At 37.7% G+C, this 20986-nt stretch overlaps 2 protein-coding genes across 2 annotated transcripts in view; one reads left to right on the top strand and one right to left on the bottom strand.

Annotated features, from left to right (window-relative positions):
* Nucleotides 1–9497, bottom strand: part of Ptprd (protein tyrosine phosphatase, receptor type, D) — a 2326896-nt gene extending 2317399 nt beyond the window's left edge. The window contains 1 exon segment of the mRNA NM_001427220.1: nucleotides 9213–9497. The gene's annotated coding sequence lies outside the window, so the exon portion shown is untranslated.
* Ptprdl (protein tyrosine phosphatase, receptor type, D like) lies at nucleotides 8709–20439 on the top strand. Its single transcript, XM_087551823.1, has 3 exons — nucleotides 8709–8722; nucleotides 9300–9824; nucleotides 19888–20439. The coding sequence occupies exons 1-3, from the start codon at nucleotides 8709–8711 to the stop codon at nucleotides 19898–19900; spliced, it is 552 nt and encodes a 183-aa protein (XP_087407949.1). The 3' UTR covers nucleotides 19901–20439.
* Nucleotides 20440–20986: the final 547 nt, after the last annotated feature.

Consider the following 20986-nt stretch of genomic DNA (forward strand, 5'->3'; position numbering starts at 1 on the left):
ACTGGAAAAACAATAACTAATTACAGAGAGGATCTATTTAGATTGTTTACTCCACAAGTGACAGTTTAGTCACTACACACACATACATGCATACATTCATACATACATAAAATATTTAGCTATAAATTTATGCTGGAATTTGTGTTTTCCCCCACTTTTTTGTCAGCTGAGTAACTGTATAAGTAAGAAGCAACAATAGAAATATAAAAAAATTAAAACACTTCCCTTTCACAATCAAACTAAAGCAAAATGTGTACAGTCAAATCACTGCTTTAATGTGCGGAGATGAGAATATATAAATGTAAGTGGCTCATACAAGTAAATTTAAGTATAGTGACTCTTTATGGGGCCAATTCTTGTATTTGTTTTCCTTTGGAGTTTTATCTCATTTATTGTAAGCACTCTCGAAATTTGTATCTATCCGCTGACTCTGACAATTCTCTGCGAACTCTTCATAGATATGTAGGTATTTCATCTGCATCATAGTCATCAGCAGAAGATACTCTTAGACCCTGAACTTCAAACCACACCTTGCCCTGCCTTGCATTTTGATTTTGCCGTAGTTATGGTACAGTGTTAAGTGATACATGGTGGCTTTCTAGGAACTTTAGCTCATGGCCAACAGTGACTGCATATGACAATGCTTTTAAAGGTTGCTTGTATGGTATAGAGTCTTGGGCTAATAGGCAACAGATGCCTAGGTGCCTGGGAGTATCTACCAGTGCTTTTTTTATTTGAAAATAATATTAAAAAGTGCCATTCAACTTTCTCTACTTTGAATATTCAGCTCTGAAACTGTAGCCTTCCTCTTAAGACTATTATTATAAATTGAGAAAACTCAATTTTATTTTAAATACTTACACCAAGAGGTCTATATAACAAGGAGATTTAAACTATAGGGTTTTATAGACAAGTTAAAAGACAAGTTAATGATCCACTGTGTATTTAATTTCTAATGTGTTTTTATTTTCTTTTTATATATAATATAATGGTAAAATAATAACATTTTATATATATATTTATCACTGAAAATAGTGATTTACATGTAAAAACATTGACTATTAATATATCCTATATGAAGATTTCTTCAGGGCATTTGAGAAGACATTGCTGGACAAAATGTCAAAAACCCAAGATAATGAGATCACAAGCAGTTCTTTATTAAAAGATTCTCTCTCTCTCTCTCTCTCTCTCTCTCTCTCTCTCTCTCTCTCTCTCTCTCTCGTGTAGAGAGGGTGGAGTGCAAGTCTTTTCAAAATCCTGAAAATATCAGTTTCCCTAGAGCTGGAGTAACGTGATTGTAAGCCACTGGACATGAAAACATGCACCCTGGACATCAAACTCAGTGTCTGGAAGAGCAGGAAGTGCTTTTAACTGAAAAGTTATTTCACCAGCTCCAAATGATATCAGTCAAATACCACCTGCAAACTGTGGATAAAGAGAAATTGTAACACTCTCCTCTTAAGTAGTCAGGTACTTCTTAAGAAACTATTTGTGTTTCAAACCCTAGAAAATGAGATCTAAGGTACTGATGAATGTGATATTAATTAATAACATAAATGTCAGAATATTTTTAAGTTCATACTGTAACATCTATTAGTACTCTAAGAAAGCTGATAGAGCTCTCTATGTCTGAAATATATGGGGTCCCTGTAAAAGCCAAAGAAACAGTCAGATGTGGAAAATTTGAAACCAAATTAAGAAGAAAGGATATGAGCAGTACTGAGAACACTGTTCTGTTAAGAATAAGCTCATCTCTTCAGACCTGGATTCAATTATTGATTCATCTATAGGTTCATCAGGTAGTTTACATGGAAATATTATTGGGTATTGCCTTTTCAGAAAAAATATCTCTACTCATGAGATAATAAAAAATGCTTACATATGCATAGATCACACATACTATACACATTCACACACAGAGGCACACACATACAAAAAGAGAGACAATGAGAGAAATGAGGGGAGATGGAGGAGAGAGAGAGGGAAAGGGAGAGGGGGAGGGAAGGAGGGAGGGAGGGAGAGAGGGAGAGAGAGAGAGAGAGAGAGAGAGAGAGAGAGAGAGAGAACACAAACAACTCAGAATGGACACATTCATTTTAAGAGCATAATCACATAGTTCTATTGTAAAGAATGACCCCTCAGAACAAGTATTATAAATAAGTAGTAATTGGAAACTAATTATATACATATATGCATGAAATAAAAACATGTGAATAATATTATAAGGTCAAAATTAGAGGAAAGAAATAGTAATTGAGTGTGCTGCATAGCACAATGCAAAATATTAAATGAAGCAAGAATAAATTTTCTTTTCTTGTTACATAAAATTAAGCATTAATATGTTGAACTGTAATGTTTTCAGGCTGACACAATATATCATCGGGCTACTACTTTTGGAAAGTTCCAGTTAGTAATACTGAATAGCAATACATTATTGTATTCTCCATAAGAGCATCCAGGGGAGAATACAAATGGAAATATTTTAAAATGTAGTCAGAAATGTCCTCATTAGCTCTGAAAGTATTGGGCAGAATAATTTATTAAAATTAAGGATACATATTAATTCCAGTTCATTTCTAAACTATTATTTTATCTTATTTTTCCTTTCTTTGCAATCTTTAACAAAGTGCATATTAGAAGGCCTCCCGTAAAGCTTTCTCACACTCACTTCACTGTGAACAGACTTTGTTCAGTGCCTCTGTTCTCTGCTGACAAAGCCAAGACATTTCTGCTGTGGTTCTAACAGCAGCAACGCTAGAAATCCTGACTGTAACTTGTACATTGTGATTTGAAAGCACGAGGTGTGGTGTGTGCCTAAAGTGCAGCAGTGGCTTGGAGAGTCCTTAGTGTTTCCTGGGCCATATCAGCCTGATGGTAGTTGAAGAGCACGTGCTCACTGCGCTCTCCTGCTTCTCGTGATGATGGGGAGTGTGACACACATGAGGGGTTGGCAATGGGGTGATCCAGCCTAGAAGATAAAGAAGGTTGCCAGCCAATGACAGTGGGAGACAGAAAGGCTGTCGCTGCTAAATATGCAAGATTCCACCCTGCTTCTAGAAGAGATGGCGGTGACTCGGAATGATAAAGGATAGGAAGCTGTGGCACAGCACATACATGCACTTCTCCTAGAGTAGGTGGTACACTGTGTTTTCTTATCTTTGTTTTGTTTAACTATGGGATTAAAATGTTTCTAATGATTTAGATACATTTTGTGAAACTATACATCAGTAATAACTTGGCCAGTCTTATTGAGCTAGCATAATGGGTGCTATGCTTGGCAGTCTTTGACACATGGGAAGGCCACCAAATTTCAGAGACCCAAACTGTGGACTCTGTTGCTTTGTGTCATTGTGTTGTTATGAATAGAGATCCTGACTCAACAGCTTTAGATAAGTTAGAGATAGAAAAGGGGGTAATGTCTACTCTAGTGCTTATGGTATCCATGGTACCTGAGTCATTGTCTTGATAATTATTCTTAAATTAAAGAAAAGTAAGAAGACCTTAAAGTGATGAATTGCCTCTCTGTGTGGCATGCATGCACTAAAACTTGGAAATGTGGCACAATGTATGTAAGAGAAAAACTTCCCCTTTAATCTGTGGGGCAAGTTTTAATGTGAAAAATTACCTCCGATTTTTATTAAGTGTATTTGGAGGAAGAAGAAAAGAGCAGATATTGTCTTTAGAGTAAGAGTAAGAAAGCTCCCCTCTATATTCTTACCCTCACTTTCCTTTACCATTAAGCACAGTGTCTGATTTTGTTCAACTTTCCAGGTCATTCTATTCCTTCCTTAAAGAATGCTAGCATGCATGTATCCAAAAGTGTGGTGTGTACTTATGTGTGTGTGTGTGTGTATGTGTGTGTGTGTTTGTACATGTGTATCCTCCTTTTAAAAGGCAGACTAGATTAATAGCTAAAGACAGTTGCAGGTTTAAAATGGAAAGCACTATTGCTCTTGGCTTTGGTAACATTTTGTTGATGCATTTCTTTCTCTGTTTGTTTTTGGACTCTGGTGTATTATTTCCTAGCATTGAACATGAAATGTGAAGTATACGTTATTTGCTTGTAGTTGAAGTAAGCCATGTTCAGGACTTTTATGTGAGACCACTCAAAACATTTATACTAACAAAACGATAGATAAAATTCTAGGGTATATGAAGGCATTTAGAAATCAAAGAGAACACAGGCAGGCATTCAACACATTGCTGACTTTGTTCTCTGTTCATGTGTCCGGTAAACAAATCACCTTTTTAATTACTAATAAAGCTGGTCAAATGTAAGTTTGTATTGCTTTCATAAAAGCTGTTAGTCACAATTTTTAATACAATGTGTATTAGTATACCTATAAGTCACTACTTAAGTACCTGTGAGGTTAAAAGAGAATTAGATCAAATATTCACAAATGTCGTACTTGATTAAAACAGCCTCATTGCTTCTTTACACATAAACAACCATGCAAGTTCTCCCAGATAAAATTATGTAGACTTATTTAAGCCATCTTTAAACTCAAATGAAATATATATTCAATTATAAATATGTTCCATTCCTTTCCTGGCATCTAATGTGTGTTAGAGTACAGAGGTAATGTCCATTTTACATCAACATCCCTTTGGTTTGAGAATACTTATTAAGATATTAAGGAAACATAAGAATTTATAAAATCAAGGCATTTGTATATTTTATTTTTTGCTTATGAATTAATCAAATATAGGTAATATGTTACCAGTGAGTTTCAATTGTATTTGACTTTCGATTAGTGTATATACACTGTTAATTTCACTAAGTTCAGTGGTGAGATATATAAGACATTTAGAGTGAACTCTGTGCCTAATCTCATGGCATACTACTGTCCTCTGAAAATTTCGTGGGGGATCGATGGTATCTTTTGAAAACAGTGGTTTGTTGGCTGTTAATTGACTACCAGGTGCATAGTGTGCTGTCCAAGCATGTCCTTGACAACTTAGTACAACTAAAGTAGTACAGAAAACCTGCTGCGTAGACGGGAAATATTCTATGTTTACATCTCTTCATATGTGAAGTCATCAGTTACTTCTCTAACACGTAAAGACTGAAGGAGGGTTTGTTCTCATTGCAGCTTTCACACTCTGCAACATACATTTAGGGAAAAGTAAATTCGCCTAAGTTATATTATATACATGTAATATTGTAAAAATAATAAATATATAGAAATAAAGAGATTAGTATTAGAAGTTGAAAGTCCAAAGCCATTAAGGGCTTCTTTTTTTTTTCTGTGTTTTCTTAAACTCTTCTGTTATCTGATTACAAAGATGATAATTCAAAGATGATAAATGATGGGGTATTTTCTCAATGTCAAGAGTAAAGGGTGCTTCAAAGGAACACAAGACAAATGTCTCCTCCACCTACAAGCTCCATCCTGGTTCTCTGGAGTCACAACAAGGATCATCCAACCAAAGAAGCAGCTGACCAATGCCTGTCCTACATGGCTTCAGGACAATTAACTTGGCACTTTTGCAAACAAGATGTTTGCCTCTGGCACCTTTGTGGATTCTTAGACTGTCACAGTATAGTCTGACAGTTTGCCAAATGTTAGACTCAATTACATCAGTAATTATGCTAGATTGTTTCATAGTGTTTTCTAATTGGAATGGTATACGGCTGCCAGCACTGTCTTTACTAGGCAGGAATTTCTTAGTTACTTAAACCAAGCTACCTTTCTTAGGTAACACAGGAAGTCCCAGAAGCCATGTTTTCACCGACAATATGCATTCCCCTAATGATACTATGCATTTTTTGTACTACAGTTATTTGTCTTCATTCAATACACCTTGAATACATTTCAAAGCTTGCTGTGACTATAGTTAAATTTTATACTGCTGATGGTATGAATTATTTTTTTTTTACTTATTCCTTATTAATGTACAGTGCTTTTGAGAAATCTTACGAAATCCAAGTGAACCAAAAGTGGTAGGAAAAAAATCACACTTAAACATATTAACAGATAAATTGAATTGGCATTCAACTCAATAAAAATTCTACTCATTTAATTTTCCTTCTCACTCTTTAAAATATCAAGTATACTTATTATATTATTCGTGTGGCTAAACTTTATTAAGGTAAGTAGAGGTGCATATTCGAAGGATACTATCAAGTTAAGGTATTTGCCTCAAACAACAGTATATTCAACAAAGTTATATGATGTATATACAGATATTGATATACAGACATATAGTTGATAAATGTGTGGCTACACATATAGATAAGTAATGACTTTTATTATGTTACTTAACAAATAATAGTTTTCCAATATTTCTAAAAAAAAGACACATGTATATTACTTAAATGTATAATTTGCATTGCAGGTCACCTGTTTTCAATACATACAAACTTTCAATTCACTATCATCTTGAATAATAAAGCTTTAGAAAAGTAGAGTTTTTAAAAGTTACATTAAAGCTATGTCTATAACCAGAAAGCAATTTGCACCAATTGCAACCACAATTGTGGGGTTTGCTATTACTCATTCCTAAAGCGTTAAACATGTATCTAGACATCTGTGAGAACAGTATTTTGGTTCCCACTACACTTTAACATCATTGGTACTGGCATTCTCTACATTCCCATATGCCTGGATTCATGTACCCTACATGCAATACATGAAAGAAATACCAAATTGCACATATGAAAAGCAGAATAATTTTATCAGTAGTTTAACATTGCAATCCTAGACCTAATTAAAATTGCTTTGCTTTCTAAATTATGTCTTTTAAAAAAGATCCTCCTATCCAGAACTTCATAAATTATATGACCACATGGTCGACAAAATCAAATTTATGTTGCGGTTGTTACAGAAATAGACTTATAAATTCTATATTTATATTAAGGGAAAGGAAGGTATATTCGCTTTCACCAACTGCAACTGTAAGCAAATGCAGGTACACAGCACTTTATTAGTAAAAACTCCTTTGGTAAGCATACGTTAGAGGAATTAATCATTCATTCCCTGCAGACTGCTTATGTATTTCATCAGGCCATTATCTGATCTGAATAACAAGAACAATTGCATAATAAAACACATTACTGCTGACACTAGCAACTTCATTCTTTTAACTTTAAAGTTGCAACTCCTATATGACACAAAAAAATGGTGTCAAAAAGCTAACAATTTTACCACTCTGGCTAGGGTTCACCTCTCTGTGGTTATAGAAACAGTTGCCAGGTATCTCTGTAGGCATGACTAGAAACAGCTTTAAGTCAGGCTACTCTTGTTAACAGTGTGACACAATTATAACAGAGGCAGAATGTGTGTCAGTTTATTAGTAAAGTAATTGATACCTCCCTGCTTTCAGAAATGAGGCAGAATGAACAGTTCTGCCATGCATTCAGTGGGAATAGATATGTAGTAAAACATATACAATTGAATGCTCGGTTCATTCTTAAGTACTGCTGCTTAGGGATAATTATCCCTTCAGTTTTGTATGTTTTTTTTTCAAATGTTATACATCATCTCAGAGATGTGAGGTCACAAATTATAGAGAACATATACACAATCCAAATTTGATCAACCAGTGACCTCAGTTTAAATTATTTAAATTCATTTAAATCCAATCACTGAAATGGAGAGAAATAGGTGAGAAATAAAGTGATGTACAGGAGAAAATGACACATCTTTCTGAAGTGATTCTTTTCTATTACAACTTTCTGTCACCGGAATCATCGTTGGGTTCATTGTCCTGTCTGATCACTCTAAAACTTATGTCCCAAGACAATCAGAACCACCCAAACAAGATGGCACAGCTCTAAATGCTTTTCCATTTTTAACCATTTTGTCTTTTTCATATTTTTAAAATCAATTATCCAATGAAATTTTTATTTAACTACTTTAGTAGAGAGGTGACAAGATTTTGACCACAAAAGTATCAATTAATTATGAGACATTCCATAAGCATCAATTGATAAGCGGTTCTTATAAAGAAAATTTGCCTGCTAGTTCGTTGTAATTCTCAGTCTAGTTTTATAAATTTGCAAGGTTTTTATTGAAAAAAGTATGTTTTATGTTAAGAGGAAAAAATGAAAGTTAAAGATAAATCACATTGACTTTCTTTCATTAACACTATTTTACTCTAGTCTGTGTAAGTGCCATTGTGCCCAAGAACTTTGCGTTTAAATCGGTCAGTTGTTTCTAATCTGCAGTTCCTACTGTACCTACTGTATATGTAACAATGCAAGAAGAATTAGATTCAGAACCCATTTGGCAGTGATAAAGAGGGAGAAATGCTGAAACGTTATTGATTGTGCAAAACAAACTGACTCAACTATATTTTTCCTGACATAACATAAAGGTTTTATTTAGATATTACAAAATATTGGCGAATGTTAGGCTACACATGTCTCTCATTCTTATAAGGTAACTTTAACCCTTTCGTGGAGAGAGGACGGGTGTCCTACTTGCATGCATAGAAAAGCTGCAGCCTCTGACAGGGGATGACAATCTGAGAGAAATGCTACCTGCAAAAGTTTTTGATGCAGCGATATTCAGCCTTAAGAGATCCCTTAAACCTGTCAGGAGCTGATGAGTCTGTCACAGTTCATAACCGGCTGTGTCAGAGTCACAGCCTCAGCCCGCTCTCACACTGCATTTTTCACAGTTCCACTCCAAATTAACTTCATCAGATTCTCCAACTAGGCTTGTGCCAGGACTTCCTCCACGCATAAACTGTTCACAGACATGAAGTCATCCGAGTAAGATTGTCTTCTAGTCTTGCAAACCATCTTTCTTAACTTTCCCTTGACCCAGTTAATTTTGCTCATGCTCCATCCAACTAAAGATACAACAAGCAACCCACAGAAGTCAGCAAAGGATGGAACTTGGGGGTGGACCAGGGTTGAAGGTGACAGGAAGGAGGGGGCAATGGGCTGGGAATCCTCGAGCTTTTCCTAGGTAATAGTCATTCAGTCTTAGAGCCAACCAACATGTTCACAAGCCAGGTCTTCCAGCAGCCCTCGAACAATGAGCCTTTTACAATCAGACTCCTGGGAATACTGCACATGCAGACACTCCTAAGTGAGCTTCCACAAAGAAACCCACACAAAAATGTTTAGCGAAGCACTTCTCAGGTAGGAATTACTCAAGTTATATAAGGCAAGTTCTTCCCTGGCAACAAGAGACAGGAGGAAGCATTCGGTAGCCGCCTCACTTTAGAGAGCAAGACCAGAGAGCAGTTTTACTTACTAGGGCAGCCGCTCTGCTTTCCTCGGGAACAGAGGAGTCTTCCTTCCCTTTCTTCCAGTGCAACCAAGAACTGTCTTTCTATTCCAGGGTCCGGGCTCAACTGCAGACAGGGAGAGCAAGGGCTACAGCTGGCAGCGCTCACTCGGCGTCGGTGGGCTGCAGCGCTTCGGCTTCTTTAAAAGTGGTATCTGCGTGTGCGAGGGCGGTGCGGGAGGGTGGCGGCGCGCTCAGAGCCCGCGGGTCCCGCAGACGCCGGGGCGAGTGCCCGCAGGTGCGGCGGTGCGCGCGGGCGGGGCGGGGCGGGGCGGACCAGGCGGCTGCGGCGGGAGGGAGCGCCCGGGATGCTGGGGCTCGCACTCCGCTGGCTGGCTTGCTCGCGCTCGCGCACAGGCGCTCGCACCCGGCCCCGCGCGCCGCCCGCGCTCACCTGCATTTCCTTAACGAGCCACTTGATGGCTGCGGCGGCGCGGCCGCGGCGGGCAGGACCGGCGGGGGGCGGCAGGCTGCCGAGGCGACGGAGACCCGATCCCGGGTGGCCAGGCCTTGCCCTGACCACAGGCTCAGCATGGAGAGCACCCTCCGACTACCGGGTGCTGGACAGCGCCAGGCCAGGTGCGCACTTCTGCAGGTGTCCCCGCTGCTCCGCTCCAGGTTTCCTTGGAGGGAAGCTGGCGGTAAGGGGTGAAAAGTGGGGGTCTGAAAGGTAGGGACCGGAGCAGTACAGTCAGAGGATGGAGAGAGAGAGAGAGAAAGAGAGAAGGATGCACTTGTCTTAAGGATGTGCTTCTGATATAGGATGTAGTTTGCAGTCCGGGAGCTGGCCAGTTTGGCAGGGCTTAAGGGAAAGAAGGGGTTCAGTGTGGTGCCGGCTATCTTGAAGAGAACCTGTGGAAGAGTTGCTAGGATGCAGCCTCCATACTCCGGAGACGACGCCCACAGGTATATGATGAAAGGGTGCTTCAACACCACCTTGATACCCCAATGCAAATGGTTTGCACCTTCCCCCAACCCCCAGATGCACTTCAGACTTGGTTCTCCGGAGAGAGGAACTTAGCCTGTATCCCTGAGAAAGGTAGACAGGGAACCGACTTCTCAAGGACAGGATGGGTAGGATAAAGGCTTTCTTAGGTTTACCATCATGTCTGATCAGAACACAGCTATTGGCAACAAAATGCTGTCCTCTGCTAAACAAAAAGCATATCACTTGGTTGGTGCTTAAAATGAAGAGGAACCAAAATAATTATCACGTTGGTAACAATACCAACCCAGAGCACTGTGGGTATACTCTGGCTTAAGGTGCTTTGAACGTTGTGGAGGAAACCAAACAGCTGTGAGTCACTTCTATCCAAAGAGGCATAAAAGCCTCATCAACATCAGTGACATGCTCCCACAGTATTCCTTTTCCTTTCATGCCTGATTTCATTCTTGCTTAGTTTTTTTGGCTCTTCATTAGTGACCCATTCTCAGTCGGGGTTTCCTGCTTAGCCTCCCTAAGGCCACTGCGCTCACAAATCCAAAAAGTTTCACAGGTACCTTATTTGTGTCTTAAAATGGCTTTTGGAAATGTCAGTATGTAAAACAAGTGACACACGGTGTAAGAGAATGCACGTGGCATCTTTATGCAATTATACAGAGCACTTGCTTTTCTTATGTGTTATCTGTCCAAGATGGTGACTCATTCTCTCTCTCTCTCTCTCTCTCTCTCTCTCTCTCTCTCTCTCTCTCTCTCTCTCTGTGTGTGTGTCTGTCCGTGTGTCTGGCTGTGTGTCTCTCTGTGCTTCTATCTCACTGTCTCTCTCTGTTTCTCTCCACCCTTCCCTTTCGCCCTCCCTTTTCCTCTCTTCCTCCCTCCATCTTCTCTCTCCCTCTCCTCTATGTCCTCCTTTCCCTTTCGTCCTTTCCCTTTCCCTCTGTCTCCCTTTCTTCTTTCCTCCTTCCAGCTTCTTTGCAAAATGCACCCCCCCGTCCTGTCTCAGTTCCTTCCAGTTAGTCTTCAATACTGGTTTTACATGAACTTTGTTAGGCAGCCTCTGACTACCAACAGGGAGTTGGAGCTGATTGGTAAGAGGGATGCTGAGACTCAAGGATACAGCTCCGTTTCCTGTCATCACTAGCTCATTACATATGCTAGTCTACTCAATGCCAAGTGGCAGCAGAAATGGTTTCCTCTCTGCTATCCATAATAATATCTTTATCCTCTCCTTGAAAACATAATTAATAATAAAAGAAATAATGCATCTCAAAACCATGGGAAGAGCAGACGGATGCTGGTTTGATGCTAGTCACCTTCTCCACTGCTGCTACCGACAGTGCGGCCACTTTCCCCTTTGTTCTGCTGCTTCTATTGGGTTAAGCAAAGCACTTGGCCCTTCTACTGTGTTCTTCTTCCACCTTTCCCCTGACAATAGTTTGTGTATTTTAAATAAAGATTTCATTCTGCCAACCCGCAGGAAGCTTTTAACAAGATGCAGCTGAGCGTGTCGATATCTTACATCTTTTTACTGCTGTTTGGGTTGCTCAGCTCCTTGAAGCCGCTCACTACCTCAGACAAACACTGGCACCTTCCAGAGACAGTGTTCCCAGGCTTGATTTACACTCATTGTTACAACTATCCTTTGGTGCCCTCTGGAAGAGCACAGGACATTGCAAGTAAAAGGAAGAGTGGGTGTTGAACTGAAGAACGTTTCTGCCTCTCCCCAGTGAAAGCAGCCTATTTTTTCATTGTGAATAGTTCCGTGTAATGGTTTTGTTAATGATTATTTTTGGTGAACATAGATTGAGACTGGACTATGGCGCATAAATTTGTTCCAAGTCTTTGGAGTTCAGGGTGTTCATTTACCTACCTGTCTGTTAATTCTGGAATATTTAGTAGGATTTACAATTTCATTGGAAAGGCAGATTTTTGTCTTTATAAAGCTACTGGTGAATATTTTCTTTAAAATTATTTAAGTTGACTGTCATTGAACCAAGTGTTAAAATAACCATAAGGTGAAATTGAAATCAACAAAACAGAGTATGGGAAGAGGTGAAGGAGCCGGGCCTGGAATATGAGTTTACGCAGGGATTTATCTGGCGATGTTTCTTCATTTACTAGATATTAATTTCACTTTGTTGTATTTAAACTTATAATGGGTTTGACTAGCCTGCTTTAAGTGAAAGAAATCTCCGAATTTACATTTGGATTTTAGATTTTGGAGTAAATACCCGCTTCCAGCTTCGGTTTTTAAATTAGGCTTAGCAAGGCTTCAGTAGCAAATCTGAAGCAATGATTTCCTGTTTTAATATGTTCTTTAAATATTTTAATAGCATCATGAGGAAACTTCTTAATTATACAGCACTTTGTATTGTAGAATTTAGTAGACTGGGGGAGAAAGCAAATAGCAGGGTAGTTATCAAGCTAGGGAGAGCAGGAATCCTGTTGAGAGGAAGCATGTTCTTGCAGAGGATTCCCAGTGCCTCTCCAGTGCACCCATTCCACTGCTGTCTTCTGTGGTTTATTTACATAAAAGTAGCCACAGTCTAAAAATGTTGATATTTGTCTTCATCATTTCAAGAGAGAAACCACGTTCAAATAACTTATGTAATAGTACATTTTATAATTGTTTCATCATGAATTGTTGTTGCTAATCCCCTATTGCTCTTAATTTCTAAACTATAAATTAAAGTTCTATTGATGTGCACATAAAGATTCAGTGCATATAGGGCTTGGTAGATCCTTTGGTTTCCACACCCTCAGGTCTATGGGGATCTTAGTATTTACTTACAGAGTGCCTACTTTGTTTTTACTTCACCTAGGAAATAGAATGCTCATTTAATGTTTGCTTATCTATGACTCTCCTTCTAATGCTATGGGGTTATTTTTGTTGTGTTGTTGTTGTTGTTGTTGTTGTTGTTGTTGTTTTTCTTTTCTTTTCTTGGATATTTTATTAACATTTCAAATGTTATCCCCTTTCCAGATTTCTCCTCCAGAAAACCCCATCCCATCCCTTCAGCCCCTGCCTACCCGAAGGTGCTCCCCCACCCACCCGATAGATTGCAAATATAAACAATTTGTTAAGAACAGATCAGGAAATGAGTCTTCTTTCTTCTTATAATATATATGGGACAAAGAAAACTGTCCACTCCTCCAGATTTTAGTTTGTCCTTGAGAACACAATTCTGATTTACTGAACGTGTCAAATTTACTTGACTTTTTAATACATGGTTTATCATCAAGGAAATTGCACAGGGTTCTTTACTACACAAGGAAAAATGACTCAACTATACAATCATCCAGGTGGAAAACTCTGAGTACATTGGGCTTGTTGTTATGTTTTCAAGGTGTATATGATATCATATCTTTGCAAGCATATCTAGTTCTAATATGTCCCTCATTTAAGAAACTCAGAGACCAAGTTTCGACATGTTTATTTTCTCATCTCCTGTGCTGAATAGTCTTTATCCTTCCCTTTCCATTCCCAACTCCAGACCTACAAGGAACTCTGAGTCCTGAGTGTGAACTTTTGAAACTAGTAGCACCCTGGTTCACCATATCTTCCTGGATTCTATTCCTCAGTGGAAGAGAGGCCATGCACCGCATAGCTTGTTTGTAATATTGGCTGTATTTGTTTAGAAATACAGTCATTCCTTACAATCATCACTCATAGTCTCCACCATATGTGAATTTCTATTATTAAGTGTTCCTTCTGTTGTTCACTATGGCTGAGGGCTGGAATTATGGCCCTTGGGAACCATCATCCATTACTTGAACCCAGCAGCCTGTTTTGGAAAAATATTCATCTAAATTTGGCTTAGAATTAGTTCTAACTGGGAATTCTTTTTTTCTTTATGATACTTGGAATATCACACTTGTATTTTTAAATACAAAGTAGTAAAACATAATAAATACTTTTTTCTAAATTTTCTAAAGCTTAACAAATATATCGGCTACTATGTACATAAGTCTCAAAGAATTAACATTAGTTCACCTGAAAGTAACTGTAACCCAATGGCAGAGCATACTTGAACTTGTAGCTAAGGAAACTTAAATGTCAGCTGCACTAAGAGAAGCCTAGAGGGCCAGAATGGCATTGTTTCAGGGTTCTTATGCATGGTGTTTCCAAGAGACTAACACACACTTACCACTATCTGTGGACAATCATCTTGTCAAAGCCTCAGTAGCAACATCTGTTCTTTGTGTCTTTTAGAACTAGAGAGGCAATTTTTCCTGCCCTTGTACATCAGAACTTTAATATTTGGGCTTCAGCTTGTAGATCGCATGCCATTGGGTTTTGGCAGATTCTCTGGACTCTATAAAACTGGGTTATTGAAGTCTTCCCTCATGAACCTCATAATGTCTGTCTCAGGGCTCCTTGGTCCCCATCATTACAGTATGCTGATGCAATCAGTTGTTTCTCTGTAGATCCCCAAACAGGACACTGAAGATATTTATCTAAATAATGAGAATATGTTCATATTTCCCAAGAGAAGTCATGTGTCTGTACAGATGTTTTCCACAAAGATGTCACGTGTCTGTGTACTAAGTGAACTAAATGCTTTGAAATTGTACAAATGGTTTGTGTTTTCTTTAACATGTGAATTTATATTTTTATCTCATTGTAAAACAAGAATGATCCTTAATTTGAATCCTATTGTTATTTATTTGACCAAGCAGACCACTGTTCATTAAAGTACTGGGATTTTCATTTGTTCACAGACTCCTTCAGAAAATCTGTATGGATCCACTCTTTTAATTATTTTTAAAAGTAAAACCTGATCTTTTAAAAGTCATCTCAAGTTACCAATAGTATGCCTCAAATTACCGTTCCAGGTGTACACGATGGGTTGACCCTAGTGCCTCACAGAGGCTGAAGTGGCAAACACAGGACCTGTAAAGGACAGTACAAGGTCCTCTCCACTTATGTCATGGCTGCTAGCTTGGTGTTGTTGTGGTACTCATAACAGATAGATCCAGTGTGCCTTTGACTCTTCTGTCTCCTGTTAGGACTCTTTTTCTCCTATTGTTTTTGTCTCTTGTTTCTTTTAGACTGCTCTCGTTTTAAAAAAAAGATTTATTTATTTATTTATTTATTTTTATATATTTATTTATTTTGATATTTATTTATTTTATATATGTGAGTACACTGTCGCTGTCTGCAGACACACCATAGGAGGGCATCAGATTCCCATTATAGGTGGTTGCTAGGAGTTAAATTCAGGACCTCTGAAAAAGCAGTCAGTGCTTTTAACTACTGAGTTATCTTTCTAGCCAGAGATCTGCTCTTTTAATGTAGAAATCAGAGAGGGAGTGGACTTCAGGTATTGTGTGTGTGTTGGAAGAGTAGAGAAAAATTGTGATTAGGATATGTTGTAATAGAGAACCCAACATGAATATTTTCAATAATGAAAAAAGAAAAATAAAAACTTGAATATGTTCTTTTAAACTTTTCCAAAAACTATTATATAAATTACTAAAGATCACATCCAATCTTCAACAACGGTGTAGTATAGTTGGATAAAGAAAATATAAATAATATTCCATGTAACTGAGCCATTTTTAATTTAAAAGTAATAAAACATGTCAAATGCAAGATTATCTGTTTTAATCTGTATTTAGTTAAGGTACTAAAATTTTACATCAGATCCTGACTGATTTTGAATTTTATTTACCAAAATAAGTTGTGATAATGGGTAATAATATAACACACATGTTTACCTAAATCATGTTAGCAGCATGCTAAGTTTCAGATCAAAGAGTTTCAGTTTTGTGGTGGCCTGCTTGCTTTGTGTGCCTGAGGCCTCACCTCAAGCCAAAATAAATGCATATCTAGATGAAGAACATCATCTTATTTATTTCAGCTCTCAGAAAACTGAGGGTTTATGACTGGATTAGGGCTCACAGATTATTTAAATCCTTTCAAAATGTGCACTCCAGCAGCATTTCGCCTGTACCTCTTTTCTATGTTATGCATTTGCTTCTCAACTATGTGTCCATATTTTGTCTTGGATTGACAAAATTTTAAAATGTTTGACATAAAATTAGAAATTTGTGGCAGATTAGTGGAAAATATAGTTGCAAAATAGAAAAGGTGTTTTCTATAAAACCTAGTTTTCTACTTTTGAAGTAAATCAAAATTTGCTATTTCACTTGAGTAAACCTGAATATTATATTACACGTGAGAAATCCTTTTGGGTTAGTTTTATATATTTTATTTAATTTCATAGTAATATGAGAAAGATATAATTTAGCTAACTTATTTGCAAGCCATTCCTATTATTATAATTTATTCATATAGAGAGAGGAATTTTAATCCAGCATCATGGCTGCCACAGAAAGGGATCACATCCAAAGACTTCCTAGGTCTAATGCTACAGGTGGAATGTAAACATATCCTAGATTACAGTATGATATGGCTATAAAACAGACTGGCCCTGAGTACACATTCTTAATCTATAACCAGGAAAGTAAAGTAGTTTGGAAAAGGAAGTAGCCATGTTTGAAAATAACCTTTAAATGAGGGGCCAACAAAGTGACAAATCAGAGAAAGATTTGACAGGATGAGTTAGAGATAGAATACACCCAACTCTCAGAAGAACAGCACAGGAAGGAAAGGCTACTTTAGACCAGCCCAAAAAGTGTTTGTGGTTTTTGTGGGTACGTGGCAGTTTTAGCCGAACAACTTTACAAGGACAGATGGCAGAGAGTACAAGATAGGTAGGGGTAAAGACAGAGTAAATCAGATAATGAGAAGGAGCTGGAAGTTTGGACAATATTTCCAAAGTTAGTATAAGACCAGGCAGAGAAATTCAGTAAGAAGCCAAAAGAAGCTAGATTGAATAACTTAGATTGGAAGATTAGATTGTACAGAAGCTAGAATCTTTCATGCCTAGGCCTAGGGGTAGTTACCAACAGAGAATGAAATGCTATAAGCTCAGCCCAAGCCGTGTATTCACACAGCTTGGGCACAGCTCTCATCTCATCCCTCCATCTGAGGAAATAAAAGCAAAACTTACACATGTGCTAATTTCTCCTTACGGACAATTGTTTTCATATATCCATACGTCTTATTTCCCACCATACTTATAAGTAAAAAGAAAAAAATACTAGATACATCCTGTCATTTACAAGTGCAGAGTCTACTTTCTGGAACTTCCATAGGCTTGCACCTAGTTTCAGAGAAAGACAAAATATTTTCCAAGTCTTTGGTTTTTACCTCATACTCATACATAATGTTATTTTAACAGGGAAACTACATTTGCACTAGCAAAGATTTTATATATATTTGAAATGTTTAAAATTGTAATTTTAACAATGGAACAAAAATGAGAGTTGTGAAAATATAATATTAAGGACTCTGATATTTTTGATATTATGTAGATAATAATCCAATTGGAGCCTTGTATTTTATTTATGAAAATATGTGGTGTGATGAAATTGCAAATCTGTGCATGTCATTAAATCTGTTTTCTACATGACAGAAGGGGGTGAAGTAGCTCAGAGCCTTGTCCTTCAGCTCTATTTCAGAGATGAAGCTACTAAATCACTATGTGTAAAATGCTCAATTCTACATAATGAAAATGAAGTTTTGTTCTCACATGACCTTTATTTTCACAATTCATATCATAACATTAACTTTATAGTGTCATATATTCTTAGTGAATGCCTATATGCATACATGTGTTTTATTTAAACTCATGATGCTTTTCTTCAACGTACAGTGTGTTTTCCTAAGCCTCTTTTCTTATATTTCATTAAATAGGTTATTATAGCACACTTTAAAATAAATTTCAAATGAGATATTGAATAAAAGCTGCTATACTCAGAAGTGGAAAAATACAAAAAAAAGATGTCTCAAACAAAAAGACTTCTAGAAAGCGTGATGCAGTAATGGGCTTTGGGTGGAATCCTCTTCACATACCCTTTCTAGAATCCCTGTGTTACCCAGGACAGCAATTTCTTTGTTCCTCTCTATGATTGCCCTGCTGCCCTCCTGACAGTCCCTGTGTTCTTTCTCTGCCATTTGCTTTGCAGTACAATAGACAGCTACAAATGCTGGAAGCATGGGGAGAATCAGAACAGAAGCAATGGGAGATATGAAGGAAATATAGAGATAAAACTTAAGATATTTATTAGAGGTTGAGCTCCCAAGTGACCTCAAGATATGGAAAAGCCAGATTCGAGAGAGAAAACTGTTTTCGGGAGTCTCACAGAGGGAAATGACTCAGGGCCTCTTCACTATTCTTCTGAAAGGTTCACTATTAGAACCTGAAATGGAGTTTTGGTAATTCTTTCCTTCTGAACTCTTTATTACTTTGGACATTCAGAGGTTACTATGTGAAACTTAGAAGTAAGGAAGAGGTGATGAACACATACATTCATGGAGATGGGTCTTTTACCTGAATAGAATTCGGGCAGTCTAATAGAAGTTACAAAGTTTATAAAATGATGTTGAGATCTTAACAATATATCACCGTCATTTTTATCTAGATGTTGCAAATATGTTTCATGTATATTACATATATTTTCCTTTATAATTTTATCAGTTATATTTCTAAATTATAATCTAGCTATATTTTAGTAACCTATATTAGTTAAATTAAAATGTGTCTAAATAATATGTTTAAAAGTATTCTGTGGCAAGAGAAATACTGGTTTTTAAAAATTATGGATATGAATATTAAAATATCAACAAAATGAAATGGGATTTTATTGCTCTGGCATTAGTGGATATAATCCCATTCACTTATGTTCCATGGCAGAAAAGAGCCGATTCTTAACAAAGACAAACTATATAAAATCAAACTTGTACTTAGGTTATTTTTTCCCAAATAATGTGGGTTATTTTTATTTTACCTCACTCTCATTTGTTGAATCCTGTGAACAAGAATGACTCTGAGACACCTCAGAAAGTATCTGCACATGGAAAACAGGCAGGCTGCCTTTTGTTGCGTTACTTTACAGTCAGAGCATCGGAAGGAAACCATTGATGGCCTGTGTGAATACAATCTGCACATCATCTAGTAAAGTAAGAAAGAGATCTCATTTTTATGGGTTTAACCAAAACATATGTGTGGAATTCTGTTTTATGCAAAATAGATGAAGCTTATTCAGAAGACACCAGAAGATAAATGCCAATGCCTGTAAACAAACAATTCAGAAGTCAGGGAAAATATAATTAGATTTAAACTTCAACATTTAATAAAATTCACCTCTATCTTTCAACCAAAACCTTAACACAGATGCTTCATCAACATCTAGATGCTTACAAGAGAAATAAATTCCTGGACTGCTGAAAACCAGTGGAACCAATGGAACACTAAATTAAGGAAGCCTTTAAATAGATAAACGGATAAATGGCTGGGCAAATGATTCAGTAGTTAGGGGCACTGACTGCTTTTCCAGAATAGTTAGGTTCAAGTCTTAGCATACACACAGAGATCACAACTGTAAAAAGTACTTTTTATTCACCTGATGGAATTGTTGTCTCAGAGGCTTGCTCCTGAGTAAGCTCACTTTTTCTCGTTCTTTCTGAAATCTGGCTGTCTGGTTCAACTCAGTGATTCTGACTCAAACTCTTCTCCAAGCTGATTGATTCCAATATAACTTTTCTCAGCTTCTGACTGAACTGCTCCACTTGGCCTCTGACTCTGGTGATATGTTCTAATATTCTGTTTCCTTCTTGTTCTCTGACTTCAGTTGCCTCTGCTGACCCACACAGAACTGCATGAACTCATGAAGGAAATCAACTCTGCTGACTGAACTCACTATACTGACTCTCTGCTAACTGAAGAAACGCCACTGCATTGAACACGAGTGACTAAACACAGCTCACGGATTCTCCCTGGGCTGCTCTCTAATAGCTTTTGTTTCCTTCCCACCCCAACCCCCTGTGTTGTTCTCCTGAGAGTTAAGCATATCCTAACTCTGACTCATTCTGTCAAATCTTTCTGATTTGTCACTTTGCCTATTAATTAGACGTCACTTTCAAACATGGCTGCTTATATCTATAAACTAAACTTATTTACATTGTTTAGGATTAGGTGTCTGCTAAAGGTATGTTTCTATTCCAGACAAAGTAGCCATGTTACTGTATTAAAATTTCTTTATAGTCATTTCTAATTCCACTTTCAGTGGATCTAACGCCTTCTGACCTCCATGAGGACCATATGTGCAAATGCCACTTATACTTACACTGTAGAAATCGTTTATATGCATAAAATAAAAAGAAGTACTTTTTTAAAAAATCCATAAGTTTATCTAAGCATTTTTATTAATCATTTCATAATCATTTACATTTCAAATGATATCTCCCAGGTTACCCCTACACAGACCCCTATCCCATTCTCCCTCTACACACTCTCTTTTATCTCTCCGAGGGTGTTTCCCCACCCACCCATACTCTCCTGCTCAACTGCTCCAGTATCCCCCTAATTAGAGCATCAAACCTCCACAGGACTAAGGGTCTCCCCTTACATTGATGTCAGATAGGACCTTCCTCTGCTACATATGTATTTGGAGCCATGGATCCCTCAACCTATACTCTTTGATTGGTGATTCAGTCCCTAGGAGCTTTGAGTCGTCCAGTTAGTTGATATTGTTCTTCCTATGGGGATGAAATGTCCTTCGGTTCCTTCAGTCCTTCCTATCTCCTCCACTGGAGTCCTGGGGCTCAGGCCAATAGCTGACTGTGAGTACCTGCATCTGTATTTGTCAGGTGCTGGTAGCAGCTCTCAGCGAACAACTATACCAGGTTCCTGTCAGCATGTGCTTCTTGGCATCAGCAGTAGTTTTGGAG

The sequence above is a fragment of the Rattus norvegicus genome, chromosome 5, assembly GCF_021556685.1.
Source record: "Rattus norvegicus strain SHRSP/BbbUtx chromosome 5, alternate assembly SHRSP_T2T, whole genome shotgun sequence".
Taxonomy (NCBI): Eukaryota; Metazoa; Chordata; class Mammalia; order Rodentia; family Muridae; genus Rattus; species Rattus norvegicus.